This window comes from Anas platyrhynchos, chromosome 1 (genome assembly GCF_047663525.1).
Source record: "Anas platyrhynchos isolate ZD024472 breed Pekin duck chromosome 1, IASCAAS_PekinDuck_T2T, whole genome shotgun sequence".
Classification (NCBI taxonomy): Eukaryota; Metazoa; Chordata; class Aves; order Anseriformes; family Anatidae; genus Anas; species Anas platyrhynchos.
Genome location: NC_092587.1, coordinates 114,909,933 through 114,923,274, shown reverse-complemented (window position 1 = coordinate 114,923,274; position 13,342 = coordinate 114,909,933). Strand labels below are relative to the sequence as shown.

Here is a 13,342-nt window from a genome sequence, read left to right as displayed (position 1 = left end):
GTTCTTTAGTTCTTTTGAATCTATTTCATAGTACTATTTTTGTGATGTAAAAGTCTCAAATCTCTTCTGTATACACAACAAAGACCTGTAGGCAGTTGTTATACCACAGTATGTGATGTGAAGTACATCAGGAAATATAGGAGCAATGCTGATTCATAATGTGATTTACTTTTTTTTAATCTTGCTCATGTTCTGTTGTAGTTCGAGATCGGGTTCGGACAAAAATGGAACGTGATATATTAGTAGAAGTTAACCATCCTTTTATTGTCAAGTTACATTATGGTGAGTTGGAGGGGGAAAATAAATTATATCTTAAAAATGGGAGCTTGTTGAGGTACTACCTAACATTTATATTGTAGTTCAGAGAATCATAGAAAACGTGTGCTGTCTAAATCCTGATTGTGCTTGCTGTGTAGTAGTTTTCATGTAACTCTATATACATGGTTAACTTCATGCATGGTCTTAAATCTTTTTGGGACTGAGAGTCTGTAGTTCTCTGCTTTATCAGAAAGGACGTTTACCTATCTGTATCTAGCTATTCTTTTCCAAAACCTCTTATCTTTTATATTAGTCATTCACTTTTTAAAAATGGATTTCTTACCTTTGCCATGCTCTGTAGAAAATGTGCAATGGCATCACTTCTGGTTTCATTAAAATTGGTGAGAAAACTTCTTTTAATTTTATTGCATGGACAGCCATTAATGTGTATTCAAGTTGAGGGGGAGGAAATTAATACTTTTAAAACATTATGCAGAAAGTAAACAAGAAAAAAAATAGGTAAACAGAGTAGTCTTTATTGTTCAATTCATTTTTTTTCTTTTAGAGTCCATTTTTTCCTACAGTTCAAGTTTCAGATCTGTCACTCTAACGTGGCTTAAATAATGTTAGATCATACTATTGTCCTTCTTTTGCAAGATAGACTATATCTTCCTGCAAAGCTGAGTTTCCAGAAGTTTTAGAATTAGTTAATTAGAGATTTTTCAAATCTGTACTTCCAAAATCTGGAGTGAAATGTTGATTAACCAAGGTATAGCTTAACTTTTCAGGCATTCCATTGATGACTTGTTTCTCTCTCACATGGTATGAGTTTCTTGGCCCATTGAAGAAAAACATTTAATAATTTTAAATACATTTAAAATAAACAAGGAAATAGAAGGAATATACAATATACAAGGAAAAAGAAGAATAATTCATTTTAATAAATGAAAATGAGGGTGAAAGATAAAGAAAATAAGGGTGAATTATTGGGTAGATTATTCTTCTAATAATGGGTAAAATTAGATAATGTTTAATGTTTTTAATTGATCTTTTCAGCTTTTCAAACAGAAGGGAAGCTGTATCTTATTTTGGATTTCCTCAGGGGAGGAGACTTGTTTACACGTTTATCCAAAGAGGTAAACTTTTTTCTTTGAAAATTGTATATTGATAAAATTTGACTTTTAAAATTGCCTAAACTGAAATTGCCTGTATTAGAAAAGTTTACTTCTTATAATTCCATTTTCATTTAATAAAATTTTGAATAGTCTTCTTTTAATGAGCTAGGTGTTTGCTTTGTTGCTTTTTTGCACAAAGTCTTTCCATGAGAACCCTCGGTAATTTACATCTTTTCTGAAAGTCTTAGACAAGCAATATTTCTGCATTGCTTTCTATACCTTGCTTAGATTTTCTTCTCTTGCTACTACATCTAAAGATATGTCAAAACATGGATTTACATGAAGTAGTTATTCCAAAAAATCCATGTTTTTTTCTCGATTCCTAAGAAAGAATGTGTAACACTTTCTTGGTGATGACTATTTTATCTTAAGCCACTCAAATTTTATAAGATTTAATGCAGATAAGTTCTTTATAGGTACCTGCATTTAAGCTAATGGTTGATAACTGACAGTGAAATGGGCGTGCTGGATTTGTTTCATCCTCATATGAATTCATCTGATCTATTCAGAATCATAGAATCACTAAGGTTGGAAAAGACCTCCAAGATCATCTGGTCCAACCATTTCCCTACCACCACTATTGTCATCCACTGAACCACATCCAAACATTCCTTGAATACCCCCAGGGATGTCCCAATGCTTGACTGCTCTTTCTGAGAAGAAATGTTTCCTAATTCCCAACCCAAACCTCCCCTGGCACAACTTGAGGCCATTCCCTCTAGTCCTATCACCAGTTACCTGTGTGAAGAGGCTGACCCTTCTTTAGATCAGATCTATCTGATAGATCAGATGAATTGCAGTCTAAAAGTTCCTGCTCTTTATCCATTAACCACAAAGGAGAAAGTGATTAATTCAGAGCTAGAAATCTACACTGCAGATGTTTAAGTTCAGGATAAATTAATTTCATTCAATGTTTTCAAAGAACATAGTGTGGGTGTATTATCAGCCTCATGGGATCTTTCATTCTTTGAGCTTTTAAGTGTTTCTTGTAGAGATTTCCGTCCTTCTTCAGTGTACCTGTACTAAATACTAGCTCTTCTGTAGAGGTAACATCAGCAAGTGCTTCTTGTGCAAGCTTTGGTATCATCTCCTTTCCTTAAACTACTAAGATGAAAACGTGTCATTTTTAATTCTTGCTTAAAACAGTGGTCGTCTGTGATCCCCATTGCTGTTTTTTTCTCCAATCCATGGGGGACAATTATCTGAAGATGTTAATCTTTAAATTTTTAAAGCAGTTCATATTGACTGAGGTAGAATCAAGTCATGAAGGAACTTATTTTTTTTAACTCTGAGCAGTTTAATTGCAATTTTTTTTTTTATCTCAGTGGATCACAACGGTTGTTCATATAGTAGGAATAGCATGTTCAGAGGCCCTGACCAACCTGATGTGGGTGGCATCGCTGCCTATGGTAGGAGGGTTGGAACTAGATGATCTCTGAGGTCCCTTCCAACCTGAGCCGTTCTCTAATTCTATGATATCATTGAATCATAGCAGTGATTAGTTCCTAATAGAAAATGCAGATTGTTACCAAAGATCTTACCTGTGCTTACTTGTGCCATTTCCTTATTTCATTCTGTGATCTTTCTCTTCTGCAGTTTCATTTCAGGCTGCATTTTGGGATTTTACTATCCATGTAACTCCTTTATGATGGTACTTAGAGAAATGCTCTTCAAAAATGATGCATATGCTTTTCTTCTCTCTTTGGCTTTGTAGAAGAAATTCAGATGTTTGGACTTCAGTTCATTTGTCTAGAAACAACATGTTCACATCCATTGAAGAGTCACGTTCTTTAAATGCTTCCCAAAATTCTTCAGTCCTGCTTTGATATCTGTTTGTTCTCTTGGGCAATCAGAAGTAAATAACCTCAGTTTTGCAGAAAGTATAGTGCAATATTGCTTTCAAAAGTTTTCAAGTACATACTGTGCAACAGTGTTGATTATAAAATTCTAGACCTTTTCTAACGAAGCAATTTGAATTTCTAGTTTTTTATAAAAATCAATATGAGTATTAAGAAGAAACATTCTGTAACACCAGATTGTCTGGACCATTCAGTTGGTGCTGATGTAAGCTTTAGAGGTTTTGTATGTAAAATAATGTGGTTTTTTTTTTTGTTCTTTTTTAGGTGATGTTCACAGAAGATGATGTTAAATTTTACCTAGCAGAATTAGCACTTGCTTTAGACCATCTACATAGTCTTGGAATAATATACCGGGACCTAAAACCAGAAAAGTAAGAATCTGCTGTGGTAAATGCAGCGTATTAATTTGATTTGTATAGCACTTCTACCAATGCACTTCTGTTTCCAGCTGTTAAATTTTAATTTTCTATTTAAATTTGCCATATAAACTGAACAGGGAAGAAGATGGGAGAACCTTATAGGGTTTTGTTAATTAAGTGTTGAATTTAATTTCCTCTCAGGAGCATTTAGTTTGAGCGATATGCCAAGTACTATAATCCATGTTACTATAAGTAAAGAATATACTGAAACATGTACCTTTCATTTTCCATGTGCTTTAGAGTGTACAGTGGATAAGACATCATTTTAGCCTTCTGTTTTTGTCATTATTGTAGAATTTCTGGACTTAAAGATAAACTTGGAACAATTTAATGATACAGGGTTCCAGTTGAATGCTACATATTTGCATTTGAAAGCTTAACAATAAACATTTTTCCAAAGCTGACTTTTAAAATATGCTGCAGTAAGAGCAGAATGGAGTTTAAATGTTAAATATGAAAATAATGCATCACATGCTAATTTAACCTATTGACAATCAAGAAATTACACTCAAAACTTAAAATAAGCTTGGAGCTAAAATTCCAGTATAGGGTTGCCTCCCAATACATTAGTCATCTCTGTCTCATTCAATGACTGCATCCTGTTCTCTTCCCTCCAGTAATTTTTTTAGTGTTAGAAGATGGAAAGAAGAAAATGTCAGCAGTGTCATCTGAAACACTTAAATGTTTCAGATAAAAATGCCAGTGTATGTATATGTTATGTATGCTGTAGTACTACACTCTACCTGGAGAGGAGTCTAAGATGAGGTAGTTAACCTACGCTGCCTCGTTGCCAGGAAATCTGTAATGAATCTGAAGTCCTGATGTCCTTGGTGATCCTCTGTCATGGCTATATGGAGGACCTGAAAAGTCTATGTGAGAACTGTCTTACGTAAAGTGTTGGTGGAAAAGACCAAGAATGAGTAACAAGTATTACAGAAGCCAGCTGTTAAATGGGGCTTCCATTAGCGTAGTTTGTTCTTTTGTGCCTCTCCTGGAAATAAGACACAAATTTAAAAATGTTTAGCCCTGTCTGACAAGAAGGGGAAAGATTCATTCTCAAATCAGAAATCTGAAGACTTCCAGGGCATGAGGTTGCACTTGAAAATGAAGAGGGAAAGGGATTATGTGTACACTTTGAGAGCATTCTGTTAAGTAATTCCAAAGTGAGGAAAAAATAGACTTGCTAGGTGAGAAAAGATCTTTAAAAGGCAAAGTGAGAGAACCTCGGTTATGTTGCTGACATTTACTTGCAAGAGGAAGTCTTGCCAAAATACTGAGTAGCTACTGCCTCAAATATAGCATTAAAAAGAAAAAAACAAATGTACCAATCGAAGAACCTTGGTTTTAAGCCTTGAAAATATCTGATTCAAAATCATATCAAAGGCTGAAATTGCACATTATTGGACAGTGAGATATCAATAAGTCTCACATACTGTGTCTGTACTGTGAAATGATGTTTCCCACCATGGAAACTGGAAAGAGGAAAAGGGATGGGCAGGGGAAATGGACAAGCAGTGTGTGTCTGGGTCACCTCTCATCACAGGGAGGAAATGCAGCTCCCCATGGGAGAAGCGGGAGGAGATAAGTCCACAGTGTAGGCTTTGGTATAGAGTCTAGCCCTGGAATACTTTGTATGCTTTGAATCACAATTATATTCAGTGGTTGTTACGGACAGCTGGTATCTCAGATAGTGTGACCTTTTGTGTGATTGAAATAGACAGAAGCATAAGGCCTACTCTTTACTATAGAGCCTAAGGATATAGGGGCTCTGGTACAACATGAAAATATCTATTACTTGATGTTAATTAAAGTAGTCAATATCCTTTGAAACTATAATTGCAAATTAATACAGATTTTGCATACATATGCAAACATAAGTTCTTGCTTAATTTAATAAAAATAGAAATGTATCTTTCATTGTCACAATTGATTAAGAAAGAAAAGATACACATGCTACAGGTCTCCAAAACTGAAGGTTCAAAATGAAAGTTACTGTGTTCCATGCTGAATTTAACCAAATAGTTGAATAAAAATCTGGTATGTTGATTCTGTTTTATAACCTTTTAATAATAAAGGATTGAAGGGAAAAAAAAGTGTACTTCCAAAGTATCTCCTCCTGATGATTCATTTTCATGCATGCATACTACAGTGTCTTTGTGCATGCTGTTCTGCTTTTTCAAAAATGTTGCCAGTATACTGTCTGAAACAATAGTTAAAAGATTTTTTTTTCTTTTTAGCATCCTGCTTGATGAAGAAGGACATATCAAATTGACAGGTGAATAAGAGGAAATTGTAATGCATGAATTTATTCTGTTCATAATAAAATCTTTGAATTTCCCGCTTTTTTGGTAGAGCAATGCAACAAAATCAGCAATTTCAATTAGTATGTAATTTTGCTGTCCTACAATAGTTGGGGGGGGGGGGTGAATCTGTATTTCCTATGTGTATATTTAGGTGTGTATACATGTATGTATGACTGGTAAAGGCATCACCTTTCACATTATGGTAGAGGTAATTACTGTGATTGATTTTAAAGAAGTGCATTTTGAACTACTGTATTTTCTTCCAGATTTTGGCTTAAGTAAGGAGTCAATTGATCATGAGAAAAAGGCCTACTCTTTCTGTGGAACAGTGGAATATATGGCACCAGAAGTCGTTAATCGACGAGGCCATACACAGAGTGCAGACTGGTGGTCTTTTGGTGTTTTAATGGTAGGTTTCTGGTAAATGCAAATAATAGCAGAACTGCTTTATAAGGTTTGGTGAAACAAATATTGAACTGTAGGGAGATCTTTAAATGAATTGTAACTACCAAAAATCCAAATTACATGAAATTAATTAACAGTACTGCAGGGTTTGAATCAAGTATGCGGACTGGGTCTCATGTCAACACCAACAATATGTCATTCTGTTGTTATTGTTGAATTGAAATATGCATCTATTGTGGTTTGAATGTTACAGAGACTAATAGGAGTACTAAAATATGCAGGAAAAGTTCCGTACCTTCCAAGTTGGGAAAGACATGGATCCAAATTTTAAATTTGAATTTATTCTCAAGTGGCAAAAAAAAAAAAAAAAGCAATAACTTTCCGATTAGTCTCCAGTTTATACAATTTATACTACAACTTGTCAGAATAATGACAACGCTTGCTTTTACATACTAAAATATTGACACTGAGGTGATATGGGATATAGTAGCTCAGAAAAGTCATCTTTACAACGTTCCTGGAAGGAGTTAACTTCTGTTGAGTTGCACGGTCAGGGGAAATAATGTGTATCAAGTATATCTTTGGGGGAAAAAGTAGATCATGTTTTGTACTTTAGGAATGCTTTAATGGCCTTTAATATTTATAATGTTTGCATTTTTCATGTAAAGATAAATTAATTGTTATTTTTTAAAGGAAATGTGTGTTTTTTATTACTTCTGTAGTACATATATAACTGTGAAAGTACAATGTGTGTGCTTTTTAGTATAAGGACTTTTTTGTCTGAAAATAAGTCATCATACCACCTTTTAATCATCTAGAATGCTGTTGTGATCTGAAAAATGACTATGTAAAAGTAGCACCTCGTGACTAAACTCTCTCCAGACAGAAAAGCACAAACACCCTCAAAACCACTCATTTTATTAGTAAGAACACATTTTATCATTACTGTAAGCTTTGAGCATCCAGTAAGTAAATTAAAAGATAACTGCAAACTAGTGGCAGAGTATTTGTTGTTGATAATGCAAACATAGTTAAACTTCAGCTGTACTTTACAGAGCTGAAAACAATAGCTTTGTGCTTATGAAGCACATGTTAATATTGAAAATTGCTGAAAGATGCTAGACATGACTGGTGTAGTCTAAATGCACTGCATTTTAAACACTTCGGCTTCTGTTTTGAATATGAAAATATGACCTTAGAAAGCACATTCTCTAAATTAGTACATGGAATATAGTGCAATTTTCTCTAAGACATATTTTTTGTGCCTGCATCTCTAGTTCACATGCAAATTTTCATAGGCAATCTGTGTGTATCCACTCTTAAATCATTCTTAATACAAATCTGCATTGATTGAGAAGAATTCAAGTCATTGTTTCTGTGGTATCTGTACACAGGATCTAGATGAACAAAAGTTATAGCATAGAAATTGAGATCAGGAAGATAATAAATTGTTTGGCCTCTCTTTTGTTCTAAGGCTTTGTAAAGCCATCCTTGAGCTGAAACTTCAAATTTGCCCTTTAAAACACCGAGTGCTTTCATGAGTGCAAGACATCTAAAAACATTCATTTTAAGTTTTTGGAAGCATTATGCATTTGTTGAGGTACTTACTGTCCTGCTGAAATAAGTAAACGATGGTGACTAGGGAAGGCCAATGTTGACTTAAAGTACTATAGATCTGTTGGTCTTGGACTACAGTGTTGTTTTTTTTTGAGGGGGAGTGAGAGTGGGACAAAGAACACACATGCTGAGTTGTTTCTGCAAAGGTATGCTTGGGACAAACAGGATCATGCTAAAGAAACTTTTTGTTATTAATCTAGAGCACTTCAAATAAGTAAAACATGTAACACAACAAATCTGCTTTTAAAAAATAAAAATCTGCAAGCATAGTTTATGAAGCAGATCAATCTAAAGTATATACAACCAAAAAGTGAATTATTTTTGGTAGTGTTGGTTAAAGCCTTGTACCTATTCCTGACAATTGTGGTAAGAACTGTTCAAGTAATGCTTTTTTATGTTGGCTTTATATTAAATTTAAAATATAAAATACAAGTATATGAGTGAAAAGAATAATTGCAATACAAAGTGTCTAGCAGTAGTGCAGAGTTGGCAGCCCTTTTTCTTCTGATTACTTTATAAAGTAATAAGAAATTTAAAAATGTATTTAATTAAAAAGGATTTTTAAAGAATGCTTCTATTTCAACTTCACACTCTTAGGTTTATAATACTACAGTCATGTCAACCTACATTTTGTTAAGACTGAACGTTTGGATCATAACAGAAAAATAATGAATAGAGGATACCTCCCGTTCAAGATGACTTAACCTTGCATAAGCTGTCCAGAGAATTCCTTTATAATTACTTCAATTGTGATAGCTTTAAGTGTATGTCATAAAATTTCATCAAACTAAACTGTTTTGCAACTCTTATACCAAAAAATCAGAATTCTTGCCGCAGTGTTAGCTGCCATGACTGCTATCAGATGGCTTTCAGTACCTCAGATGTGAAATCCCTGCAGAATACTGCAGCCCAACAGAAGTTCCTTTATATTTACTATTTTTACTCAGTCACTTTCAGAACAGATCAGTATTTTAACAGTGTCTAGTGCCTTCTGCCAGGCACTGCAGAATGTGCATGAATGTACTGTGTAGCTTATATGTTCCTTCAGACTCTATTTCCACTGTATGCATACAGTAACCGCTTTTCATCATGCATGTCTTTGTCAATCGACTAACCTTTTTCCCTTTTCCAACAAAGGCTATGTACATGCCAATTTTAAACACATTGACCTTTTTTAATATCTCTGCATGAGGAGAAATTATCACTAACTTTTGAAAGGGGAACCTCTTTCCCTCCCCCAGCCCTCTTGAAATCTAAAATATAGTTGTATAGCTCAAGTCTTCTAAGAATGGACTTTTTAGGCAGAAATGATGCACAGATTGTAGTCTAAATTGTTTAGATGAAAGCATGTGAAGCAAGGTATTAATATAGGAAAATATTTTGCAGCGTTAAAATGGCAGAGGCTGCTCAATGTTCATAGTAATTTAAGCTGTACAATGAGAAGTTGTTTTGCACAGACTTGATTGTTAACATGCATGAATTTTGGAAGGTTAAGATGCTAAGTAGTTTTGTCAAAAATTAGATTTTGTCCAGGTAATGTAATTGATGAAAGTTTTACTCTATACAGTTTGAAATGCTCACTGGTACTCTACCTTTCCAAGGGAAAGACAGAAAAGAAACCATGACTATGATTCTCAAGTGAGTACACTCTTATTTATATATCTCATCAGGTATTCTACAGGGATGCCCTCCGGGCTGCAATATCTAATTTCTACTCTTCCCTCATTTCCAAAGGTACTGGTAAATCCTCACTCCCTATTAATTTCCTTTGCCGCCTATCTAATTTGCCTTTCTATTCCTCCCCCATACCAGGTACAAAGAATTTCATAGCAGTTCTTTAATCTGTAATAACAACTTCTCCAACCATATTATCTTCCCCATCTTATTTCCATAATACTTTAACCTTCTTATCCTTTTTGATACCCTGTACATTTTTTTCCTTGTTTCATTTTAGTTTTTTTGAGAAAGTACTTTCTCTTTTAATCCTTCTTTCTTACCAGCTCCTCACCATACTTTTTTATATTACTACTGCTGCCAACAACTTGCTTCCCTGAAACTTCCCCATTTGCTAACGTGCATCTTCCCTTACATACTTTCCTATGACTTTCCCAAGCTACAATTTTCCCCTTGACTATTTCTAGTATAGGTTTTGCATTAACTCTATTGTGGAAATTACTTTCCTTCATGCAGTTAACGTTCTTGTTTTTGCTGATGAAGGCCTGCTCTTTTTCTCCTTAATTAAACCTATGACATAATAGTCCCACTTTCAAGACTGTAACCTAACTCTGTACAAACAATTCTGTTTTATCGTGCCATAATTTCACTTCTGTGTCCAACCATTTCTTACTAATACTGCTTCTTGTTTTATTTTTTTCTCCTGGAAGCTCATAAGACTACTCGTTTGTTTCCTTTTTCATTGTTTTATCCCATCTTTTGTCCACATATCCACCTATATATTGAAGCTATTGCTTCTTTTGCACCAACAATCTATTTTTAAAAAATAATATGAAATTCTTTCTTATTTTTTCTAAGTAATTTCAAAGTGAAAACTGCTAGAAAACAAATTCATTTCTTTTTCTTGATTTTTAAGTTCAAGATGCATGCACATTGTTTTTCTTTGCCCTCTCTTTTCTTTCTCATCTTCCATTTGTAAATGTATTTACTGGTGCTAATTTCTACTACTGTTTCAACACCATGCCAATTCAAATCTTCATGTTGTGATTATTGAATGTCTTTAACTAAAAGGTTCTATCTATTCACAGCAAGTGTAAACTAGTTCTGCCCACCTCCTGTTTCCAAGAAACTAGTCTGATCTTTTTGTTCACTCACACTTATTTCAGGAGCCATACATTTTTTTCTGTCCATGTCTCAAGTCATATCTTTCTCTTTATTGTTCATGTGAGTCCACTCCATTCCTCAGTCTTTCCACTGTTGCTAGAAAAATCTTCTGTGTTCAGCTGCCATGTAGAATATCCTCCTTGCAAGTTAATTGACATTCATAATTACTTTCAGATTTCATCTGAACGTGTATCTCTAATGCTTTTTTCAACTTTTTTTCCTCACTTTCTGGTCTTTCTAATTGTTACTTGTTTCATAGAGCTGCACAAAAAATGTGGTATGAAGAAAGAATTTGTACGTGTTTTAACGTTCCATACAGTTCTGCTTATTACATACATACAAATCTGTTTTGCTGTTGGTAACATTAACAGCTGAAAAAAAAAAAAAAGGATTCTTAAAGTCTTCTGATATTTTCACATTTTTTGTCCGGCCCCATAAGAATTAGTGAATGGCAGTATGCTTTCTTATTATTTTCCATATATTAGTTAACATACTGTATTTCTCCTTATTTTTTTCTTAACCATTGAAAATGGACAGGTGTGCATCTGAATTCATATTGTCATAGTGTATCATATAAGATATATTGCTTTTCTTACCTTGTGTTCCTGAAAATCCACAAAAAATGCATTCTTTTTACAACGCATTTTCCTGGGCTCTTTATTTCTCACAATGCTGCTGAGACAAGTTTTTATTTTTGTGTGTTTTTCCTAAAACTGAGAAACTCTCCAATTTGGTGGGGGGGGGAAGCATAGTTGGCAGCAATAAAGTTAACTTTTCTAAGCATCTTGTTTCCTTTACTGAAGGTATGCCTTCATATAAAATTTGGTCTTTGTCCATCAGGAATGTCAGAAAAAAATGCTGTCACTCATGTAGTTTATAACCTAGGAACTCTCAGAACCTGGGGACTGCTTTTTCTTTCTGCTGTGTCAAGTGGCCACTAAAGGATTTTGTGAAAAGTGATTCATGATGGAAAGGATGTGATAAGTCTTAGTCTCTGGTTTACATGAGGTCCTCTGACTCACTGCGCTATAGATTGGGGTACATAGCATTCATCTAGCAATTCCTTGTGTTCTACCTTCGTTTATAGAGTTACTTCTCTAAGATTAATTGTGGTTTATATTTTGCCAGGTTTTAGATTTTTTTTCAAAGTACTTAACGGCCAGCACAACTGTTGGAGGTGTTTCGGATTATAATATCAGGGCAAAGATTTCCACCCACCCTGGCAGGGTTCTGTGGTATTCAGTTCTGTTCTCTGTCCTTCAGAAACATTGTTTTGCTACAAACGATAGATACCATTACGCATCTGCAGACAATGTGTTCCTTGCTTCCTTCCTACAGTATAGCTCTCAGCTACTTTGCTGTGAGTAGGAATGATGTTAAGTGCAATGAAATAAATGCATATAAAGTGCATGAATAAGAATTCCCCTGCTAAAGGTGCATGGCAATCAGGGAAATGCTGGTTGGCTTCCACCATTGTACAGGTGATCTTGATCTGCCTGTAGTGAAGCGCCCAAAAAAGGCAACGTGTTTTTTTTCTTCCCCAATACTTTCATGCAGAAGGGAATTTAAAAAAATAATAATAAATTAGTTTTTTGAAGCAATGAAGAGTGAATTGATGGCAGTAAGGATGTAGTTGCTGAAGTGACAAAGGTGGACTTCTACAAATGGCTGGAATGCAAGGCAAAGCATGTCTGCTTGAAATGCAGAGAAAGCTTTTGTTGTGGATTGTTACAAGTATAAGCTAAAGGTTGAACAAAAGATGGAAAGGAGGGAATTATATCCATCCTGACCATTAGAAAATGGTTATAAGGGAAAAAAAATGAAACCCTAGTAGCAATGAAATTACTGTAGAAGCTATTAAACGAAGGGGGGGGGGAAGGGTGAGGATTTCAAAATGAAATGGCAACTAACAAAACCTAAAATCTGAAATTCAAGCCTGGCAAGCTGCAAAGTAGTGTTTGAAATGAAATGGAGAATGGGGGGGGGGGTTAAAAAAAAAAAAAAAAAAAAGATCTTTCTCTTTTTACCTGCTCATCTTGCAAGATCTGTCCTACCTTTATTCAATTTGTATCTTCAAGTTTTCCATTGTTTTGCCCAGGTGTTCTTGGTATATGTCATACATGGTGCTTTTCTTACACCTTCTAAGATATGTTTTTATCATACCGTCAAATGGATCTGCTTGCTTGATGTCACTTGTTTAAAACTGCAATCAAAATGGATTACAAAAAATACGAGTTTGTAAACTGTTATCCTGTAACTATTATTTTCTACCACTTTTTTTTTTTTTACCTCTTTTTTAACATTTTACATCCTCTGTGTAAGTTCCCAAGTCATTACTGAAAACATTATACTACACAAAATGGAAAAAAAAAATGAAATTACAGGTTTACATGACTGACAGCACTTTTACCCTGTTTCTGATGTCTGAAGGCAATTTCTCAGTGATGCTATTTTTTGTGATTTGGATT

General features: G+C 34.4%; 1 protein-coding gene across 4 annotated transcripts in view; it reads left to right on the top strand.

Moving 5' to 3' along the window:
* The window catches only part of RPS6KA3 (ribosomal protein S6 kinase A3), a 75,041-nt gene that overhangs the window by 40,308 nt on the left and 21,391 nt on the right, over positions 1-13,342 (top strand). For all 4 annotated transcript variants that reach the window (XM_038167731.2, XM_038167727.2, XM_013109158.5 and 1 more), the window contains 6 exons: positions 202-282; positions 1,315-1,394; positions 3,557-3,663; positions 5,949-5,986; positions 6,281-6,423; positions 9,604-9,674. In XM_038167731.2, the coding sequence (XP_038023659.1) occupies positions 202-282; positions 1,315-1,394; positions 3,557-3,663; positions 5,949-5,986; positions 6,281-6,423; positions 9,604-9,674 (520 nt within the window). The remainder of the gene's footprint in view (positions 1-201; positions 283-1,314; positions 1,395-3,556; positions 3,664-5,948; positions 5,987-6,280; positions 6,424-9,603; positions 9,675-13,342) is intronic.